Here is a 23,539-nt window from a genome sequence, read left to right on the forward strand (position 1 = left end):
TAAAGATGGAGAAAAAAAAAAGATCCACAGGAATACCCTCTATTATGGTTCGAATATGCTCGGCCCAGGGAGTGGCACTCCTAGAAGACATGGCCCTGTTGGAGTAGGTGTGTCACTGGGTGTGGGCTTAAATACCATCAACATAGCTAACTGAAAGTCAGTATTCTGCTAGCAGCCTTCAGATGAAGATGTAGAACTCGCAGCTCCTCCTGCACCATGCATGCCTGGATGCTGCTATGTTCCTGCCTTGATGATAACGGACTAAACCTCTGAACCTGTAAAGAGCTCCCATTAAATGTTGTTCTTATAAAAAGTACTTTGAAATTTTAGAGAGACTCTGGATATTTTGAGAGGCTTTAGAAATTGAAAGGGACTTCGGATGATTTATAGAGACTAAACTTATAAAGACTGTAGATCCTTTAATTTTATGTATGTTTTATATTGTAATATTCTTGGAGATGAACAAGAAAGAAATAGTTATGGCATAACAGTTATATGTTTGTGTGTTGAACTGACAAGGGTTCAATTGTACTGGCTAGCTTTATGTCAACTTAACAGAAGAAACCACAATTGAGAAAATTTCTCCACCAATTAGTTTGAGGGCAAGCTTCTGGGCCACTTTTCTGATTGATGAATGATGTGGAAGAACAGAATTCAGTGGAATCAGTGCCACTCTTCAGCTGGTGGTCCTCGATGGTACAAAGAAGACTGGGCAAGACACAAGATACAAGCCAGTAAGCAGCACTCCTCTGTGGCCTCTGCATCAGTTTCTGCCACTAGATTCTCTCAGTGATGGACTTTTACCTTGAAGTATAAGCAAAATAAACCCTTTCCTCTCCAAAAATAAATTAATAAATTAATTAATTGAGTAAATAAACAAAATTCAAGCAATCTCTTAAAGGGCCGAGGCAGCGACACTTCATAAATACATGAGCTTAGAACCAACTGCCAAGACTGGAAAATTGTATGTACATACATATTTTATAACCTAATCTTCCTCAAATATTAAGTGGAGGCTCCAAAAATTGCAAATTGGTCCTCCAAATTCTTCAAAAAGACCTCATTAAAATGGCCTTTGGAGCTGGAGAGATCGCCCAAGAGATCTGAGGCGCTCTTCTGGCCTCTGCAGGCATTGCACTCATGTAGCAAGGACATGGACAGAGCTTTTCATACACATACATGAAGGAAACCTGTCACAAGGTTCCTGCTCTTTCCAATAAAATTATTTTGACACATACAGAAAAAAACCTCAAAATTACATCAAATGCTAATCCAAATGTGACATTCCAAGCTCTAATCAGAGCTGCCTTAGCTGGCTCACTCTCTTCTTTCTTTCCTTCCTTCCTTCCTTCCTTCCTTCCTTCCTTCCTTCCTTCCTTCCTTCTTTCTTTCTTTCTTTCTTTCTTTCTTTCTTTCTTTCTTTCTTTCTTTCTTTCTTTCTTTCTGTCTTTCTGTCTTTCTGTCTTTCTGTCTTTCTGTCTTTCTGTCTTTCTGTCTTTCTGTCTTTCTTTTTCTTTGGAGCAGAATGTCTTCCTCCTCTGTGGCTCTTCAGCCTACCTCTGACTTCCCAGTAACTGCTGTGCAATTGGCATGCCAGGATAATAAACAGCAAACATGGATGCTGCTCTTAACACACAGAGTTTTCCTAGCCTATTGGTTGAAGACACTCCCCCCCGCCCCCTTCTTACAGCAAGAACAGGTATTACACTAGAACCCTCAGGGGAAAATAAAAAAGTTAAGATCCCATTTACTCCCTGTGGGTGTCAATGGGGACACTCTGTTGGGCACACTTTCCTGCTGGCTCACTGGGAATCAGGAGTCTTTGAACATAGAACTTGAATTCTGCCCCAACATCTATGTAACAGAGCCAGCAGGACCTCAGCACCAACTGCTGAAACTTCTGTCTGGCTGCATGTACGCACGTCAGATGACAGTGCGAACGTAAATGAGAAGCCAACACAGTGAATCAGCTCCTCTGTCATGGGAGGACCTGCTAACCTTATGATGCTTTACGAGCTGTCAGGATTCATACTTACAACTGAAGGAAAGTCCAGGCTGTGTGGATCTGTTCATGGGGCAATTCAAGGACTACAAGATTCTGACCGTGGTCTTGGTCTTTCTGGTTTTAGTAAGTACTTTCCCTGCCTCCCGATGGCTTCCTTACCACTTCTCCCATGGGTAGATCGGTTAACTTCTTTAATCTTGGAGAGTGAACCGGGGGCTTTCATTCCTCCTACTTCTACAGCTGAAAGATATTTGGGGCATCAGCTGCTGGGGAGAACATCACTCTAGAAGGAGTGTGAGCAGGTACCGTGTGTTGGACTCCATCAGGGAATTTAAGCTCAGAAGAAGTTGTCCTGGGAAGACCCAAGGAGAAAAGTATAGGCGAGTATGTGGACTATTGTTGGGAAGGCCTGAGCAAATGTCTGCTTGCCCAACATTGGGCATGAACAGCAGACAAGAGAGCTTGGTGAATAAATGGGTTGATTGGGGTTACTTACAGTAGCGCGAGTAAGAAGTTGCCCCTAACAACCACATAAGCAAATGTACTCCACATACAACCTCTGTACAGCTGCATACATGGAGTTCGCCCTGTTATTAGCACTCACCTGTACATGCTGCAGCCCCTCCAGACACCGCTGGAGCTGGAGGAGGACTGCAGACAGAGGGAAAGGATGGGAGTGGGGCTGCTGGAATTTCAGAGAAGGATCTAAGGAACCTCCCGAAACCTCTGCCAACACGGGAGTCGGCAGACTTGGCCTTGCTGAGGTTCCCTGGCCTGTTCTCACCGCTGCTCTGGGAAAATGGTAATTAATGGCTGTGTTCCACACCAGCAACTCCTCAGTTCTCTTGACTTTAAAGGATGTTGTCCTCTGTGTCCAGGGTAAAGAGGAAGAAGTCTTTCTATGTCTGGTCCCATTTTAGCATTGAGGGGGAAAAGCCAGGGAATAGGAAAACTCTTGTGTGTACATACACACACATACACACACACACACACACACACACACACACACACACACACACACACACAGGGAGAGGCAGGGGTGAAGGTGATCAGTGAGAGTGAGACGGAGATAGACCATAATGGGGTGAGTGTGATCAAAATGCATTGTATACATGGATGAGACTGACACAGTAAGTAAGAAAACAAAGTAAGACTGGACAGTGTGGCTCCTACTTTAATCCCAGAACTCAGGAGGAGGCAGAGGCAGGCAGATCTATGAATTCAAGGTCAGTCTGGTCTGCAGAGCAAGTTCCAGAACAGCCAGGGTTACAGGGAAAGAAGCATGTTCCAAAAAAAATGCAAAAGGAAACAAATTTAAATCCCTGCCTCCTGCAAAAGCAAGGTAAGAGGTTAGGATAAGCCTCTGTCTCTTCTATGAAGTTACATTCAAGAAAAAGTCAAGAAGTGTCAGGAGGAAGCTTTTCCTATTTGTCTGTCTATGAAAACAGGAATTTTAACTCACAGGGTATTGTTATAGATATTTAAGCAGTACAGGTTTTTTTTGCATGAAAATATAGATTTCTTACTTGACTTAGAAGATGAATGATTTGAAATACAAGAAGACAAATTGGACATTCTTCTGAGAGCAATCAGAGTGTAAGAGACTAAAAAATGAATGCCTTCTTTCCAGAGATGGTGATCTCATTTCCACAGCAACTGTGTGTTGTATGAAAGGCAAGGTTTGTTACCTACTCCATTCCTAGGATGGCATACAAAACAAGCTCCAGGCCAATAGTGCAGTTAGATCCGTCTCAAAAGTGACCTAAAAAGGGGAACCCAACAAAACAGGGATTACTATGGAGCATCTCAGAAGGCCTTTTCCCTACTAAATCTACCGACTGTTAGTGGTTCCTGTAGAAAGAGGAAGACGTTTCCCTCAGTGCTGTGGTTACTGGTAACTTGCCGTGTACTTGAGAGCCACCTTAGTTAAACTAATGAGGACACACCCAGAGGAAAGCAGACCTGGAAGAGGGAGGAATACGAAGGAGGGAAATAGAGGGCAGGAGAGGGCTCAGCGGTTAAAAATGCTTGCTGCTCTTCCAGACAACCTGAGGTCAGTTACCAGCACTTATGCCCAGTGGCTCCCGATGCCTGCAACTCCAGTTCTGAGAGATCTGACACCCAACTCTGACCTCCATAGGCACCTGATCAATATACAATAATTCAATAAAAAGTTTAAATTTATATCAATACATAATTAACGAAGAAACCTTAAATTATTCAAACAAAATGACTGAATTTGTATCAATACCTGATCATAACTAATAAGAACATTACATCCTAGATCATAACAACTGGTACACAACAAATGACCAAACCTATCCACCCCAACTTAAGGGACCAGGGCAACGGTCTATGTAAAATTGCTTCCTGCTGAACTGGGGTGGAGAATTCCTGTTAGGGCCCTAAGGAGGGAAATGGGTAGTTGCTCAGGCTCTGTATTTCTCCAGTCTCCAGATGCCTGTCCAGCCTCTGTATTGTTCAGTCTCTGTGTGAGTGATGATTAGGGCTAGCCCTTTAGAAGTTGATTGCCTGCATAGTTTAGACAAATCAGTGACTGAGACAGTCTGTGAATCCCCTGAATTAGCCCTTAAGGCCGAACAGCAGACATCAGAATGAGGGGAAATGCCTAAAAAAAAAAAAAAAAAAAAAAAAAAAAGAGTCTGTGAGGTTAGATAAGTTTCAGCCCCTTCCAAGTCCTCTAGTGTTAATTTGGACTGTCCCAGTCACAGTGAGTTTCGTCAGTCGCTGTCCATGGACTGACAGCCTGGTTAGTTCCTATCCCTAGGCTGTGCAGGGAAGGGGTGTCTGAGCGTTACCAGCAATCTTGGCTGCTTGTCCTTGATTTTGGAAATGATTAACTCTATCCCCAGGGTCCCTTCCTGCAGCACAGGTTGGTCCTGTCTCCCAAGGCCAGAATTTTTTAAAGGATTTTTCACTTGAAACCTCAGTTTTATAATCCCTATTTTTGCAATGGAAACTCCCTTGTTTCTGGCAACCTGGGAATCCAGCCAAATGGCACTCATAGAATTGTAAACTCTTTCTTTCTATCTCAAAGACAAATTGCTATACTTTCCCTTTTCTCTGTAAACTAGACCCGTAGACATCAGCAGACAAAGGTCAAGATGGATATGGGTTGCTGTGTGTAGTCACTCTAGGTAATATTTTGCCTGTGTCCCTGTTCCTCACCTTACAGTAGAGACAGAGGGTGGTGGCAGGTAGACCAGGACCCTCTATTCATAATGGGGAGGACAGTATTTTTTTTTTACCCTCCCACATGGAAGAGGTTAATTGAGGACATTGGAGACAGAAGTGGGGAGAGAAAAGAAAGAGAAAGACGAAAGACAGCAAATTGTAGAGAAGGCCAAATACACTCTAGGAGTGCCATGACTTTCTAAGAGCCTTTCCCCCATCAATGGGAAGCCCTCTTTCTCTACAGATCATAAGCTGAGTAGTAAAAGCATGTCAACTGACAGTCTGGGTGTGTGGTGGGAAACTCCTTTCCCCATCTGAGAGCCAGTATCAGTTCTACTTTCTAGGCTGAGGTACCTGGCTTGGGCCCAAGTCCTCTTGGTTGAAGTAACTCCTGCAGCTCACTGTTCCTAGTTTCCACTCATGACTGAGCTCTGTGTCCTCAGAAAGAAGGTAGCTGATTTGATCGATAGCAGTGGCTTCCTCAAATAGGACTTGAAGTGGGCCAGGCATAGGGCATGGTGCTGGTTCACAGGTTATCAGATAGCCAGTGTTTCAGTGCTCTGTAGAGGGGGGCCACAACTATGCCATGGGTGCTGTGGGTATAAGATTTTGACCAGAGTTAATTTGTTTGGCTTTTTTCATTACCCTAGCAGTAGCCACCACAGCTCTTAAACCGATGGGCCATTGTGTGGTGACAGATTCTAATTGTTCAGATAGTATGTCCCAGGGCATTTCCATGGCCCTGGTTATCTGTAAGTCCAACTTCATGTCACGAACAAAGAAGGTGATTGTGGTGTTCAGCTTATGTTAAAGGTCTTGTCCCAATCAGTGCTCTGTTGTCACAGCACATTTCAAACGACCTCCAGCTTCATGCTTGAAACAGAGGACGTGAGTCCTCAGTGTCCTACTTCGTTTTTTTACTTATTATTATTTAATGTGGGATGGGGTGTGGTTGGAGGATTCAAGATGTGTGTGTTTGTGTGTGTGTGTGCATGTGTGTATATGTGTGTGTGTGTGTTTGTGTGTGTTCATTGCTGTGAACAGACACCATGAGCAAGGCAGCCATTTTAAAGGCAAACATTTAATTGGTGCTGGTTTACTCTTTCAGAGGTTCAGTTCATTATCATCACAGTGGGAAGCCTAGCATCATGAAGGCTGACTTGGTGCTGGAGCTGAGGTCTACATCTTGATCTAAAGGCAGAGAGGAGCAGTGTCTCTTCTGCCCTGGGCAGAGCTTAAGTATAGAACACTCAAAGCCCACCCACATAGGAAGACACTTCCTCCAACAAGGACACACCTCCTAATAGTGTCACTTCCCATGGGCCAACACATTCAAACCAACACATCCCACTTCCTCCCCCCATAGGCTTCTTGAAACACATGAAACTATGGGGCCATAACTACCCACAGCACTTTACAAAATGCATTTAGTGCAACTTGCAGAGTCCCCATAGTCTATAGCAGTCTAACAATGTAAAAAGTGCAAAGTTCAAAGTCTCATCTGAGAATCATGCAATCACTTAACTGTGATCTCCTATAAAGTCAAAATAAAAAAGCAGTCCACAGACTTCACACCACAGGATACACATTACCACTCCAAAATGTCACATGAGGAAATACTGTCCCAAAGCAAGACTAAAACCCTGGGGAGCAAACTTCTAAGTCTCTATCTCCATGTCTGATGTCAAAGTGCTCTTCAGATCTCCAACTTCCTTCAGCATTCTGGACTGCAACAGAATCCTTCTCTTTGTCTGGATCCACTTTCTCTTAGCAGCTTTCCTTGGCATGTATCCCCTGGCTTTGGCATCTCTACATCTTGGGGTCTCCAAAGCAACATCAACTTCTTGTTCTGATGGCCAGGGTCCACACATGATCTTCTGGCCTTTTCCAAAGGACTTGGGCCACTTCTCCAGCTCTGCCTTCTGTAGCCCTCAGGGTTCTGGCTAACTCCACTTCACTGCCGATGATATGCTTGGTGGTCATCACAATAAACATTCACTCTCAGACCAGCAGTTAAGGCCTTGCCATTTCCTTGAGACTAGCTTGGGGAAGGTATTTCCAAACCCATGGGTCTGAGTATTTGACTCCTTGACATACCTCTATCCATGTCAAGAGCATACACTCCCTTAGGAATATATCCATTTAGGCCTTTATCCACTCCCCCAGAAACTCTGCCCTCAAATTACCCAAGAGTGAGCAGAAACTGCTAAACTTCCTGCCGCTGCCCACCGAAGGCTGGCACTGTAAGCCATCCCTGACCTTGGCCCATGCTCATCCATGTTATAATCTGGCTGTGAGTGATGAATACACAGAGAAGTAATTTGTATGTTGGTCCTCACTGTATTCAACATACAAGGTTACTTAAGTAGCATTTGTATGCATATATTATATACTACCCACGTTCATGAACATAGTTTTTAGGTAATCCTTCACAGAATCCATTTCCTGGCCTCCTTTGCCACATTTTTTAGTTCTACTTACCCTCAAATCTTGTTGATTTACCAATGTACACAGTGAGATTCCTCTCGGTTCTCTGTCTCCACTGCCAGTTTAGATATTTAAGTTCTTGGTTCTGCAGAGCGTGTAAGCTTCTAAGCTACTACTCTTCTCCAGCATACCAGATGATGTCAGCAGTGGGATCAGCAAGATGGCTCAGCAGGTGAGGGAGCTATTTACCAAACCTGATGACCTAAATTGATCCCCTGGACATGGAGGGAGGAGAGAAATGACTCTACAAATTGTCCTCTGACTTCACATGTCAGCCAAAGACACACACACACACACACACACACACACACACACACACACACACACACACTGTTTAAAAAGAAAGTTCAAACCCAACAGGCATTTGAAGCTGGAGAAAAGGCTCAGTTACCATTGGTTGCTCTTACCAAGTACCTGGGTTCAGTTCCTAGCAACCATATGGCAGGCCACAACCATTTGTATCTTGAGTTTTGAGTTTCACAGGATTCAATGTTCTCTCCTGGATTCCTTGGGGACACAGAGAGATGAAAGCAAAACACTCATACACACATCAAAGAATACTACTAATAAAAAAAGGACAAAGAGGAACACCATGGGCATTCCAGTTTCCATGTTAATATAGGGTGACTCCTGTGGGAATTTCCAGAAATTCTAGTAACACAATCACCCCAGCCTTGCAATGTTTCTTGCACATAAATGTCATGGTGACTCAAATGCCTGGCTAATGAAGGACAGACAGAAAGACACAGGCAGGTCAGACACCTAGATGCTACTCAACAATAGGAACCCTCCTTCCAGGAAGAAAATGGGACACACACAACACACTGGAATTTTCCTATTGCTTTACCCACAGGTGTTCTGCCTCATGATGCCTTGGCCTGAGTCCATGATACCTTGGCTCGAACAACCCCATCCTGTCTCTGAAGATGTCTCAGACTCCATCGACTGGGACTCTCTTTCTCAAGAACTCCCCAACTTGACCAACCTTCTATACTGGCCTCCAACTGGTGGAGACAGGGAAGACTTCCTGGCCTCTACCAGCCCCAGAACCTCTACCTACCACTTGAAAGGACCTGCCCAGGCCAACTATACTCTGGGAAGTAACCTAGAGGCCATCCTTGTGGCTCGGGATCACTGGGGTAGGCCCAAAGCTCATGGTGGAGATCTGTTTCGGGCACAGCTGCTGGGTCCAGAATTGAGAGCAGGAGTCCCAGGGGATGTGAAGGATCTGGAGAATGGCACTTACCTCTTGTCCTTCCCCCTGCTCTGGGCTGGATGGGCCCAGGTGCAAGTGCGACTGATCCACTCCAGTGAGGCAGTTGGGGTCCTACAAAGAGTCTGGAGAGGAAAACGAGCCACTGTTGATTTTAGAGGGCATTTCCGAGGAACAAATAGCATTCAAGAGACTGTCATCTGTAACGTGGACCCCCAGTCAACTGGAGCCAAAGGGTCTACCTGCCAATACAAGGATGTAGTTTCTGGGGAGATCTGGTTCTGTGCTCAACCCCGTACTTTGCCCTGCAATGCTTTAGTGGGTCACTCGAGTGGAAGTTATCTGAAGGTGACCACGCCACATGATGAAGACCTGCTGGCTGGGTAAGAAATCTAGAAACTTGAATGAGTCCCAGTCTTAACCACAGGCATGTGGAGGTGAGAAGACAACTGGAGGAAGTCAGTCCTCTTCTTCCACCAGGAGGGGCTCAGGTATCAAACTCAGTCTGTTGGGTTTGGCAGCAAGAGCATGGTGGTCATCATCTTCACTCTCATCATCTCCATCACCATCATCACCACCATCATCATCACCACCATCATCAATTGTTATTTAGAGATTCCTACACCTGGAGTGAACTTGAGTTTCTGGTGTGGTTGAGAGTAACCTCCTTTTAAGGAAGGCTGAAAAGTCAAGAATTCAAGAATGTCCTTGGCCTGGGGTCAATAAGCATGAGAACTTGTGTTACAAAAGCAGGGGCGGGGAATGGTGGTTGTGGGAGGGTGTTATATTTCCTAGTGACTGTTTGTGTAAGAGCAATAACAATTTATTATTCTTTCTAGACTATAGTGGCAGGGAAATTGCAATTTCTCTCTTACTCTGTTTATTATAAAAGGGAACTATGAGACTCCTCTTTTATTTTAACTATTCATGTACTCATAAGACCCTTCCTTGTGTATTCTTCTTAACCACTCTACTTGCCCCATGTAGTGTGCCCACTTTAGTGTAGGGACCCGGATTTACACAGAGGATAAATAACCAGTCAGCAATGGTCTGCTCTTTGCAAATCTAATTTCATCTATTCAACCTCCCTCACCGCTCACATTCAATGTTTCTTCAGGAATGTGACTGACCGGAAACTCCCTTCAGGCATACCTCCAATCCTTGTCCTACCAGAAGCCCAGGAGAACATGAGAAACATGGGTGAGTGAGGCTGGGACATGTTGGGGTTGGGGCTAGGCATCAGCTTAGATGGGCTGTGTGTGTGTGTGCGCACACGTGTGTGTAAGTGTTTCTGTTTGTATCTGTGTGTCTCTATTCTCTGTATACATGTGATAGGGTGTAGTGGTGTGCATGTGTCTGTCTCTCTGTGCCTATGTTTTTAGGCGTGTGTGTGTGTGTGTGTGTGTGTGTGTGTTGTATGTATGTGTGGGTAATGTAAGTGTGTGTGCCTGTGTATCTATGTCTTTCTCTGTGCCTACCTCTGTGTCTCTCTCTGTCTCTCTGTTTCTCTTTCTGTGTGTTGTGTTCGTCTGTGTGTGTGGGTCTGTATCTCTGTATTTTTGTGGTGTATGGGTGGTGTTCACTTTCTTGTACAAAAGGATACAGACATAAGTCTGATGACAGAATGTTCTCGCTCTTTATCTTATTTTATTTTACTTTAAGTTGTGTTACTTTTTTTTTTTTTGCAGAAAAAGCAGTTTCAACTGACAGTGATTTGTTATCTAAGAGTGCTCAAAGCTGGAAAAAACTGGGGACCTGCCCGAGGTTAACTGATTAGAGGGTGTGCAGTACTCAAGCAGGAAGAGCTAATTCTGCTCTTTCCAGCCACAGTCAGCAAGCAAGGGTGGACCACAGTACTGACCACAGAGTTTCCAAACACAATGTTTGCACAGTGACTGGCAAGTGCTGAGTGGCCTTGCCTAGCCAAGCACTCACAGTATTCAGAGGGACCCAGCCTCTCTCTTGATACTTCCTCAGAAAGGAAGGAACTGAAGGCATTGACGTCTCCCTCAGAGAAGTAAGGGAACCCTGGATTCATCATATTCCCAACCCAATGGTGAGCCTGAAGTAGGGTCAAGAGAGATCTATAGGGGACTCCCCAAGAACAGACAGAGCTGTATGAGGGAGGGTAGTCATTGAGACTCCACATGAACCTCCTCCACACACACAGAATCAGAAAGAAGTTTTAGTAGAAACTGCTCAACAACTAAAGGACACTAGGCACAGGATGGAATGTACCAGTGGCTTTATGCTCTGCGCCTGAATATACCTGATACAGTGCCTCAGGGGAGGCCAGGTCGGGTCCAGAGCCTCAGTCACAAGGATCCAAGTGTTCAGCCCTGTGGCCATGGCTGCCTGTGTCCAACCACTTGGACGGCCCAGGTTGGAGATCAACTGCCCTGACCATTAGCATCCTCTAAGCCCCAAATGCATGGTCACTGAGGGAAGTACTTGAGTTCTTTCCACATGTGGGCAACCACTTCTATCAGGAAAGGTGCTCCTACGGCCACAAGCAATCAGCCCCAGGCTGGAGGAAGCTCCAGGTGCCACATGAGTTCTCAGACAGTGAACCTTGGTACACATAAAGGTCATTTTTGGTTTTGGTGACAAAGTCTCTCACTGAGCCTGGAGCTTTCTGTTCAATGAGGCTGGCTGGTTAGTGAGCCGCTGGGGAGGCCATCTCTACCTCCACCCTTGCTGGGGTTTGAAGCATACTCCATCCAGGTTTTGCACATATTCTAGGGGTCAAACCTAGGTCTCCATAATTGCACAACCCACTGAGCCATCATTGGTTAGTACTGGGGCTATGACAGCACATTTCTTGGGTTCAAATGCTTTCCCTGCCTTTCATTGTTCTCTTTCAAACCACCACAATATTGACTTGGGGATACTAGTCACACTCAGATGGCACACACACATGCTCATATATTAAGAGAAAGAAAGAAAAGAAGAAGGGAAGGAAGGAAAGAAGGAAGGAATAAAGAGAGAGAAAGAGAAAGAAAGAAAGAAAGAAAGAAAGAAAGAAAGAAAGAAAGAAAGAAAAACGAACGGCAGGGTAAGTCCAGCTTCTACTGGGCAGCGTGGTGCACACCTGCTTTCTTGGCACTCTGGAAAAGGAGGATCACAAATTCAAGTCTAGCACCACCTGATATTGAGTTCAAGCTAAGGATCACAGCCAGGGCTTCTCTTGCAGCTTAGGTGCGTGGCCAAGCCATGGCAGCTCCGTCTTCTCTCATCTTTGACACCAATAGCATTTTTCATCAGACTTTGGTCACCTTCTCTCTGCTTTGAAGAGGCCTTTTCAGGGTTCCAGCTTTGCCTTTGGACCCCGAGGCTGAACTAACATTCCTGTGGATTATCTCTGTGGCTCATCCTGTATCCTAGCTCTATGTCCTTTTGGCTCCCCGCAGCAGCTTTTCTTGGTGTGTGGTGGAGACAGCAGGGCCTAAGCACTATGTGTGGGGATGTAGCACTCCATGGCCTTGCTCTGTGTGGTGGTCTTCAGCAACTCTTCTGCAGACTGCTTCCAACTGTTGGTTGAGAGAGAGAGAGAGAGAGAGAGAGAGAGAGAACTGTTGTTGTTTGAGTGAGGTTTTTGTTGTTTTCTCGTTTTAGATAGGGCCTTACTGTGCAGTGCTAGCTGGCCTGGAACATTCTGTGTGTAGCAGGCTTGTCTCGACCTCACAGAGATCTGCTGGTTTCTGCCTTATGAGTGTTGGTATAAAAGGTGTGAGCTACCCCAGCTGGTGCTTGTTTTTCTTTTGAAACAGTGTCTTGGCTAATACAAGGTGGCCCTGAACTTGCTATATAGCCAAGGATGAGCTTGGACATTTTTTAAATAGAAAAATATTTTAAGGTTTTGTGTGTGTGTGTGTGTGTGTGTTTGTGGGTGTGTGTGCATCTGTGTGTCCTTTGTATCTCTCTCTCTCTCCCTCTCTCTCTCTCTTTCTGTGTGTGTGTGTGTGTGTGTGTGTGTGTGTGTGTGTGTGTGTGTGTGTACTCATACATAGCACAGTAGAAGTGTGGCACTAAGAGGGCAATGGCAGAAATAGGTTCTCTCCTTCCACCCCGTGGGTCTCAGGATCAACCTCAGGCCTCAGGCCTGACGATGGGGGCATCTTAGTGGCCTTTGAAAGTTACTTACCTGTTTATGATTGTGTGTGCATATGTGTGGGTGCGGGTTACGCATGCCATATGTATGTGAGGTCAGAGGAAAGCCCTGTGGAGTCAGTTCTCACCTTCTACTTGTAAGTGGGTCGTGGAGAATTGAACTCAAGTCGCCACCAGGTTTGCACAGCAAAAGCCTTTCCTCAGTGATCCATCTAGGGGGCACAACCTCAAATTGTGATCCCTTTGTTTCCATCTCCTGAGTTACAGGCCAGAAGTTGATACAACTGGTTTATTCAGTGCTAAGACTTGAACCCAGAACATCAAGTACAATAGGTAAGCATTCTAAAACTTAGAGCATCTCCAGAAATTCACGTTCTTGTTCTTCACTTCTTTGTTTTGAGGCAAGGTCTGACTGTGTAGCCCTGACTGCTCTGGAATGTGGTATGTAGACCAGGGTGGCCTTGAATTCACAAACTTCTGGCTGCCTCTGTCTCCCAAAGGCATGGGCTACCATTTCTGGCCCATCATCATTGTTCTTGATCACGGTGAATTGTCAGGGTCCCCATCCATAAGTGGAGACATGAACAGTGTTGCCCCTGAGTTTGGAAGTGCACACATGGAGTCTCATCACTCTAGAGGTGAAGGCAGGAGGATTAAAATGTTGTTTAGTTAGGATTTCATTGTTGTGAAGAGACACCATGACCTTATATAAAAGACAGTTACTTGGGACTGGCTTACAGTTTCAGAGACCCCATCCATTATCATCAAGGTGGGAGGCATGGCAAATCTAGGTAGTTTGGTGCTGGAGAACGAGCTGAGGGGTTTATATCTTGGTCTGAAGGCAGCCAGAAGGAGGCTTTCTTCTGTAGGCTACCAGGAGGAGACTGGAATTCTAAGTTAGGTAGAACTTAAACCTCGGAGACATCAAACACACCCCCACATTGACACACTCCCTCCAACAAGGACACATCTACTCCAACATTGCCACACCTCCTAGTAGTGCCATCCCTGTGAGCTAAGCATTCAAACACAGGAGTCTATGGGGGCCAAACCTACTCAAACCACCAAAGACGTCAAGGCCAATATCAACTACACAGGAATTTATGGCTACCATGCTTACTTAAGACTGTTTCAATTACTCATGTGCGCTCTCTCTCTCTCTCTCTCTCTCTCTCTCTCTCTCTCTCTCCCTCTCTCTCTCTCTCTCTTTGGAATTTACAATGCTCTGTAAGAATGAGTTGATATACTACATATAAAGTTTGTCGAAGGTTGCCTGACTAGACCACTTAAGTGGCTAGTGGGCAATGATGACCTGAGTTCAAACCCTAGGATATACATGGTGAGGGGAAAGTACTGACTCTCAAATGGTGTCTTCAGAGTAACACATACACACACACACACACACACACACACACACACACACACACACACACACACACAAATGTGAAATATTTATTTACATAAAAGGGAAGAAGGTGAAATGGTATAAGGTTTTTTGTTTGTGTTTTGTTTTGTTTTGTTTTGCATCTGCTCTTTTCTTCTCTCCCCTGTAGCCCTGCCCTCAAGGCCCCCATGTCACCCTGGCCACCTATCTCCAAAACCCTCTGGATTCTACCACCAAGACAGATGGCATTCGACATTCTGTTCTAGCCGCTCTTTCCCCACTGTGGACAGCGTCCTGAACTGCCTGGCTGGACGCATTGTCTACATGATGGGGGATTCCACACTCCGGCAGTGGTGGGAGTATCTTCGAGACACAGTGCCCTGTGAGTGACCGTGAGGGGAGAGGAGGGTCTGTTAGGACTCATGATGGAGAAGCCTGACAGCGAATTCATTGAAGGAGAGACTCCCTCGCTTAGTAGAAAGGTGGTGCAGGCTGCTGTGATTTTCTGAAGGGCAATGAGTGAACGAGTGGGGTGTGTGCTTTGTTTTATGAGATGAGGTCTCACTATGTAGCCCTGGTTGGCCTAGAACCCATTATGGTGATCAAGCTGGCTGCAAAGTCACAATATCCACCACCCTGTGCATTCTGAGTTCTACACTTAAAAGCAAATCCCAGCTGAGTGTGAGTTTTAAGAACAGTGTGTCATGCATGTGCATACATGCTGGTGTGTGTGTGTGTGTGTGTGTGTGTGTGTGTGTGTGTGTATGTGTGTGTGTGTGTATGAATCAAGGAAATATTCACAGAACTCAGGCTGGCCTGGAGCTCCATGTGTAACCAGGGTTGATCTTGAAGCTCTGATCTTCCTATCTCTTCCTCCCATGTGATTAAATGACAGGCATATGTTACCACACCCTGTTGGTGTGATGCTTGAGGTATTTGGGATATAATGCAGGGTTGTATGGTAGGCAAGATGTCTACTAACCTATGCACATTCCCAGCCTGCCAGAAGGAAGTCATTCAGGAGAATAGGTAAAGGACAGGGCTACAATCCTTCAAACAATGCAATGTGGGGTGAGAGCAAAAGAGCCATTGCTGTGTTTCTAAATAAAATCTGCAGCCACCATCATGTGTTTGTGTGTGTGTGTGTGTGTTTGTGTGTGCGTGTGTGTGTATGTGTGTGTGCCTGTGTGTATGTGTGTGTTTGTCTGTGGTGGAGGACAGAAAACAATTTCTGACGTCACTCTTAGATACAGTCTACTATGTTTTATTTTATTATTATCAGTGTGCATGGGCATGCTCATTGTGTGTTCATGTGTGTGGTATGTCCAAGGTTGTGCACATGTCCTGGCACACATGTGGAGTTCAGAGGACACCTTTCAGAAGTCAGTTTTCTGCTTCCATGGATGGAGCTCAGGTCTTCAGGGTCTTTTACCTATTGAGTCATCCGCTAGCCCTGCCACCCCAGGCAAACATCTCATATGCTGAGCTACATCCCTGCCACCATTGTTTATGGTCATGGTAAAATATCCTTGGATCTCAGCATCCCTGCCTAGAGTGCAGAGAGAAATACAACAACAGCCTGAGTATAGTAGTGTACTCCTATGGTTACAGCACTCTGGAGATATGTCTCAGGTAGGGTTTACTGCTGTGAGCAGACACCATGACCAAGGCAACTCATAAGGACAACATTTAATTGTGGCTGGCTTACAGGTTCAGAGGTTCAGTCTGACATCATGAAGGTTGGTAACATGGCAGCATTCAGGCAGGCAAGGTACAGAGGGAGCTGAGAGTTCTACATCTTCATCTGAAGGCTGCTAGAAGAAGACTGGCTTCCCGGCAGCTAGGATGAGAGTCTCAAAGTCCATGCACACATTGATGCACTTTCTCCATCAAGGCCACATCTACTCCAACATGGCCACACCTCTGAATATTGCCACTTCCTGAGCCAAGCATATTCGAACTACCTCAAGATACTGGCAGTTAGGTTGGGAATTCCAAGTCAGCCATTTCCAGCTACAAAGAAGGTAAAATCTAGCATGGCCCACATAAGACTCCCTCAAATGGTTGTGTGCACACAAGAGTCCCCTCTGTTGAACACACACACACACACACACACACACACACACACACACACACACGCTTCATAACAATTTTTGAGACAATTGCCTCTTATTGACCTAGAACTTTCCAAATAGGCTAGGCTGGGTGGCCATCAAACCCCACATATCTTATCTATATGTTGCCAGCTATAGCCTTACAACCAAAAGGCACCAAGTCTGACTGTTTTTAATGTGGGCTCTGTGGATCATACTCAGGTCATTGTATTTGCATAGCAAATCTCTATCACTGAGCAAAACCCCAGCATCACAGGGGGATTATAGGCAAGTAGACTACCACTGAGCCATACCTCCCCCAGTTCCTCAGTGAGAGATTCTAGCAGGAGCTTACCACTGAGCCACAGCCAGCCACAACCACAGATATGGAGCACTACCTCTGATGCTCCATTGAGGGGGTAGGGAGTGCATCTCAGGAGTGGAGCACGTGTCTAGCATCTGAGAGGCCCTGGGTTCATCCCCAGCCCTGCAGAATAATAGAAGGAAGAAGTGTCATGAGATGAGAACAGCAATGATTAAAATGGTCCTACTCAGTGGCTCACAAGTGCACAAGCTCAAACTCCAGGGAGTCTGACACCCTCTTCTGGCCTCTTGAGGCGCCTGCACCCACTTGCACATATCAGACAGAGACACATGTTAGCATACACATAATTAAAAGACAAAATCATCTGAGTGTGGTGGCCCATATCTCTCAGGATCTGGAAGGCAGAAGCAGGTAGCTCCCTATGAACTTGAGACTAACTTGGTGTAGTCTATTCCAGGTCAGCTAGGACTACACAGAGAAATGTGTGTGTGTGTGTGTGTGTGTGTGTGTGTGTGTGTGTGTGTGTGTGTGTGCTGGGTATAGTGCTGCTTACCTTTGTTCCAAAGACCTGTAAAACAGAGGCAAACAAATCTGTGACTTCACGGCCAGTCTTGTCTACTAAGTCAATCTCAGGCCAGCCGTGATAGCGTAGTGAACCTTGTTGCTAGAAAACAAACAAACAAACAAACAAACAAACAAACAAATGAGATGTATACAAGAAGATAATTAACAATCCCATGTAAATGTACTCTGTGTTTGTTTGCGTGTGTGTGTGTGTGTGTGTGTGTGTGTGTGTGCACGTGTGTGTACACTCACATACTCTAGTGTGTGAGAAGATCAGAGGACCATGTGCAAGAGTTGAGTCTCTCCTACCATTTGAATCTCAGGGAATTAAACCCTAGTAATGCTTGCTGGCAGCAAGAGCCCTTCCTGTCTGAGCCATCTTGCTCTGTTCCCTATGTTAAAACCTTGTTTCTCCTCCTCTTTACAGCCCTGAAGCCAGTTGATCTACACGCCACTTATCAAGTAGGTCCCCTGATGGCCGTGGAGACAACTCGGGGGACCGTGTTGCACTGGAGGGCACACAGCTGGCCCCTGCGCTCTCGTCTCACCCCAGTGGCCTCCCTGCACTCTGTGGCCAGAGAACTACATGGCCTGGCCGGGGGACCCTACACAGTGGTGGTGCTGGGTATGGGAGCCCACTTCACCACGTTTCCTCCCTCCATCTTTGCTCGAAGACTGGCAGGGATTCGGGCAGCTGTGAAGGCCCTGCTGGACCGGGAACCCAGTACTCTGGTCGTCATCAAACTGGCCAACACTGGCTACAAATCAGTGTATGGCAGTGACTGGCTCACACTCCAGATGAACCGCTTCCTCCGCGCTGCCTTTGTTGGTCTCCGCGTGGCCTTTGTGGATGCGTGGGAAATGACCTCCAGCTTGGCTGTGCCAGACGACATCCACCCAAGGAAGCTTATTGTCCGCAATGAAGTGGAATTATTTCTGTCCTTCATCTGTCCCACCTGAGTGCTCCTGAGGGATCTGAGGCTGAGTGGATGGAGAGAGAGCCTGGGTGTGGCCGTCTCAAAATGAACTTCTGTGATGGAAAGCTGAAGCTACCCTGGCTCACCCACTATGACACTGTGGGTCCGTATTTTATACTTCTCTCTGTGCGCCACGTGGATAAATCTAGTTCAATAGAAATGATTTGCATTGTTTTCTCTTTTTGAGTGTAAGGGGTTGTGCGTGGTGTGTGTACACATATATGTACAGATTGCTTGCCCCTCTGTGCACACAAAGGCCAGAGGACATCTTGGTTATCCTGCTCTATCTAGGAAATGCTGTTTAGCATGACTCAGTATCTGGTGTTGTTTCAATCTCATGGAGTCTGGCACTAGGCAGTATATTTTAGGCACATTTAAGTCCAGTATAATTTGGGTTTCCTAGTGTAACACCATCCCATGTGTACAAGGAAGCAGAATACATCTTAGAGACCTTCCTCTGTATTCCACTTTGTATTCCTGGGATAGAAGAAGAAAGAGCCATTGTGGCTGCAAACATTACAGGGTCTAATACGAGCAAGGATTCATCACAGTTTTGCAGGAGCGTTCTTTTCCTTCTATTGACCAAGGGCAAAAAGCTACTGATAAAAATGGGTATACTAGGGCCTCTCCTGCCTTAACCTTCCTACCATGCAGGAAAGGAAGGCAGTACCAATAGCACATCCATAAAAAAGGTCCATCCCAAAGGCCTTTGTTGATGAAAGGGAAGGGGATGATTAGAGATGGGATTTCTAGCGGGAGGGATGGAGGTATATGGAAGCATAATCTATGTGATAGAAAAACAGCATTGACAGAAATATCAGGGGGAGCCCTGTGGATACAAGTGTGGTTCTTAGTGCACAGGAGCAACCAAAGTGCCCAAGAGGAGACGGCTCTCCTCTGTTGCAAAAAGACTGCTCTTGTTACAGTACCAAATGAAGCTGCAAGTTATTATCTAAACCATCAGCAACAGATAGCATTATGGAAAATACAAAATCAACTTCAGTAAGCAATATTTCAGATAATCTCCCTTCCATTATCATACAAGTAATGTTCCCACTGTCAGGGCTTCCTAAAGTGTACTTCAATATACTTAAATCTGTATTATTGTACTTGCACTGGTTCACTATATTACTCCAACCAAGTTATCTCTCATCCATGTGGCTAAATATTTGCATACCATCTTTTATCCAGCAATCGTATCCTAAAGGATAAAATAAGTCCTTAGCATGGCAAGATAACATGATGCTGTCTCCTGGTAGACGGCTTCCTTTTATACTCCAAGACAAAAGCCTTTGGTGTTCTGCATTGACAACATGAGAATTAAGAGGCAGTCCAGTCTGTAACCCCAAAAGCATCATTTGGTGCACAGTAGTATAGTGACCTGTTTCTCCAAAGTTTCTGCCTGATGTCTTAATGTCTCCCTAAGTTTTCCATTTACTTTTCCTTGTGGGTACGAGTATCATCTTTCTATTTTTAAAATTAGCCAAGTCATTATTTAAAAGTGTTGTCTCATAGTAGCTTGATCCTGTGGATAACAGGGGATTTTGGTCACATGGCTACAATCCATTAACGGCAAAATCTTCGTTAAAGCACTTGCTACTATGAGCAGGGCCATCATCAGATTTTAGTGGTAATGGGGGAAGAGCTCTTACAGAACCAAGCAGGGCAAACATGGCACCGAGTGGTTTTGCCTCTTACCCTTTTCCCCCTTGCTAAAAGCCATTAGATTTCATCCCTAAAGATAGCAACCAGGGTCTATTCTTTTATTTAGTCACTTTCTGCCTTTGGGGCTGATTACCAAGATCCAGCAATCTAAATATGGACCTCCAACAATCAATTCCCCCTTTGGCTGTCCTAATTGACATGCCAAATCAAAACAAACCAGATCACCCTCACACAGCTTCCCCCTTTTTCTTTATAAACCACCCGTTGCCTATAAGCCACACCTGTCTCCTCTCCACCTGGAGGCAGCTCTTTATCCTGGGGATAAATAACCTTGACCCTTATCCTTTGTTCCCTTCCTTCTTTCCCATATCCTCTCTGTCCTGTCTTTGTCTCTTATTCCCTGTCCTTTGTCCCTCCAGGGTGAATAAATCTCCTTTGTGGGAGAACGTGGTCTTGGTGCATCCTGTGCTGACACAGGTCCTTTCAATGGGAATCCTAGAAAGAAAATGCATAAAGAGCTCTTGAGAAAGCCACATTCCAGGCATGACACAGTGGTGTTTTCCTGGAGCCTGCCTGGAATTATGCCCTGCAGCCTTCTAGTTAGGGAGAGGCAGTGTGCTTGCCTGCAGTGTGCTCTAGCACAGACCTCTACATACCTGCAGCAGGGGAGGCCCTGGATAGGCTGTAGTTTCAGATGTTGAGCTGATTTGAGAACCATTGACTCCTAATGATAAAGTAGATTTTCCAAATAGTGTGTAAGATAAAGCCTGTCACAGAGGACAGGGTCTCGTGAGCCTCTTCTAACTCCCTTGCCAGAGTCTGATCATTTGTCAGACCAAAGGCAAGCACTAAACTAGAGAAACAACGAAGTCCACTTAGTTAACAAAGGTCATTAAGTGTTAAAGATTTAAACCTAAGGCTGTAAGATCTGGATCTTTAACATTCACAGCAATTTGAATTTTGAACTCAAGAAGACTCTCCTGCTAGTACCAGAGTACTCAGAAGTACCTGAGCAGTAATCACAGAAAAGACAGAAGGAGAAAGTAATGGAAGGGCTCTGGAGAAATGTCTCAGAGGTTAAGAGTTTCAGAGGTTGCTCTTCCTGAGGTCTGGAGTTCAATTCCCAGCAACCACATGGTGGGTCACAACAATCTGTAATGAGATCTAATGCCCTCTTCTGGCATGCAGGTATAAATGTAGGTAGAATACTGTATACATAAGAAATAAATGAAACTTTACAGAAAAAGGAAGCAGTGGAGGTCCATGTAAACGTAACTGTATATATCCTACTGATGCTGTAAATGAAATACAAACGTGGCAGACATTACAGCATAACATTTCCACAGAAAGACTTACCAGAAGCTCTAGTTTTTCCTACATTTTGTAGACATTCTGATGCATTACCTTTTCAGGTCATATCCAAAGTCCTGTTAGGTGAAAACTTCAAAGGAATCGAACTCCTATTGGCTACAGTTTGGTTTTAACCCCCTTTGGTCTCCAAGTGGACTTGAGAAACATGTAATTGTGTTTGCATTTCTTTACCCCTGTTTAGATATTCCAGGAAAAAACTTTTCTGATTCTGATTTCCTGGTAATTTCCTCTATAAATCTATAAGGCCGCTTCACATATTTATTTTTAAATATTTGCTCTGTACAAATATTTACCATGTATCTATTTACAAAAAAAATACAAAAGTGCACCTTTTAAAAGTTGAAGTCCAGTCGTCATCAAATCAAAGTAATATGGGTGGTTTGGGTCCTCCGTGCCTCAAAAGTCTGAAATGAGAATGTCTCCCACACTGTTGGATGTAAAGGACAGGGAGCAGCTCCTTCTGTTCCTAAAGCTGCGAGCACACCATTGGATGGACCCATAATTTGAGCAGGCATCAGCAGGGAAAGCTTCTGTGTGTACTCTCAGTAACACACAACTCCCTGTAACAGCCAGCACGGCTGCTCCTGGCTTTATTGTTAGGCACGGCCCCTCTTGGCTTTCCTGTTGGCACACCCTTCCTGCTTTTGTTCTACAGACAGAGGTGGCAGCAGTTTTGTCTCACGGTCCTGTGTCAATACAGCTGGATTTGTGGGTTTTTAATTTACTTACATTTGCTTTTCAAGGCAAGGAGACTCAGTTGTAGGAGGGAGTGCACTGCACCTCTCTTCCGTTTCTGTCTCAAGCTACTCATGACCCATCTATTCCAACTTCTGTTCACTGGACTCCGTCCTCAAAGACCTCCTTCCAAAGGTTTGCAGCATCTGTTACCCTCTCTGCGCTCACAGCTCTTTTGCAACATTCCTGCTCTCTCAAGTTTGGCCAGTTTCCATTCTCCATGCACCTCTACCCTTCATGTGGCAGTTCCTACATGACATCACTTCAAATATCCAATGACTGAGAAACACCTGATCAAGGCTGATGGACTGGGTCGAGTTTAGACTGTTGATTTGTATGACCTTTTGTGGAGCATGTGGGATTTGTATATAAAATATATGCTCCTTGACCTTTTGATGAGCCATCTGTAAAATCATAAAAAATTCTGTATATGATATTTAGATGTAATTTTATGCAATGTCCATCTGAAAGGGGAATCCTTGTTGTGATGAATATCTGTAAATCTTGAGGAACTTACTAATGTGCCTGGCCATTATCATCGATATGGAACGAATAATCTAATAATAATAATAATGATGATGATGATGATGATGATGATGATGTCTGTAGGCTCTTACTGGTAAGTTGTTTAACACCTGTATCTCTCATTGTTACTACATCTATAATTTTTATAAAACAATAAGTTATAAATTATTGCAGAGTTATGATGTGTATTTTTCTGTACCTTATTTGTATATAATTCCAGTAGGTGAAGAGGTAGAAGAAGGATAAATAATTGATAAGGAAATATGAAATTAATTCTACGAGCTACCACTTCAGGAGAAGCATCATTTAGTAAGCTAATAAACCGCTCTGCATTGGGTGTTATTTTGCTTAAAGAATTTATCTGAGAGTCTCCAGAAGGCCACTGAGCAGAGCCAAACCCTCAGTAGCTGTCGGCAGATAGGGACATGCCCTACTGACTTGGCCCTAAACTTGTTGTAAGTCATTGAGGGGGCACTGTGTGGGAAGGTTGAGGCTGAGAGGATGGTGGGCAATTTGTTGTTGAGTAATAGGTTGATTTGTATTACATCTGGAGCTACGTGGACGTTTTGCTCTTTCAGTTTATTTAAAGTGAATGTTAAACACTCATCTCAGTATTGATTAGACAAGTAGGAGAGGAGAGACTGCATCGGCTCGGGTTTAAGCCCTTTATGTCCGAGTTGCAGTTATTCCCCTATAAGAAGTCGGTCCACTCATTTTTTTCCTTTAAGTGACATTTGATCAATCTGTACTGTGTTATTCTATCTGTGAGGGGAGACAAACAACAAAGAAACAATAACTAAGCTCTGGAGCAGCCGATCCGTGGGCAAGCAGCAGAGGAGACCCTCCCTTACCCACACTCCATCCCACGGCCCACCCCCCTCTACTCTCAC

The 23,539-nt window shown here is 44.9% G+C and overlaps 1 protein-coding gene and 1 long non-coding RNA gene across 16 annotated transcripts; one reads left to right on the forward strand and one right to left on the reverse strand.

Annotated features, from left to right (window-relative positions):
- Positions 1–399: 399 nt before the first annotated feature.
- On the reverse strand, positions 400–22,772 carry LOC102551138 (uncharacterized). 15 transcript variants are annotated; one of them, XR_005491855.2, is made up of 9 exons: positions 21,719–22,772; positions 17,366–17,476; positions 16,843–16,974; positions 8,934–9,025; positions 8,095–8,194; positions 7,682–7,902; positions 5,555–5,793; positions 3,694–3,767; positions 400–2,245 (listed from the first exon to the last, which is right to left on the reverse strand). It is a non-coding gene; the product is annotated as an uncharacterized LOC102551138 (long non-coding RNA). The 15 variants fall into 15 exon arrangements; XR_005491846.2 differs by adding an exon at positions 4,068–4,149 and having other exon boundaries at positions 400–3,767; XR_005491850.2 differs by having other exon boundaries at positions 4,068–5,793.
- On the forward strand, positions 8,501–18,717 carry Nxpe5l1 (neurexophilin and PC-esterase domain family, member 5-like 1). Its single transcript, XM_039089979.1, has 4 exons — positions 8,501–9,283; positions 10,018–10,100; positions 14,564–14,776; positions 17,804–18,717. Exons 1-4 carry the CDS (start codon positions 8,553–8,555, stop codon positions 18,334–18,336), a joined length of 1,560 nt encoding a protein of 519 aa, XP_038945907.1. The 5' UTR covers positions 8,501–8,552; the 3' UTR covers positions 18,337–18,717.
- Positions 22,773–23,539: the final 767 nt, after the last annotated feature.

This window comes from Rattus norvegicus, chromosome 12 (genome assembly GCF_036323735.1).
Source record: "Rattus norvegicus strain BN/NHsdMcwi chromosome 12, GRCr8, whole genome shotgun sequence".
NCBI lineage: Eukaryota > Metazoa > Chordata > Mammalia > Rodentia > Muridae > Rattus > Rattus norvegicus.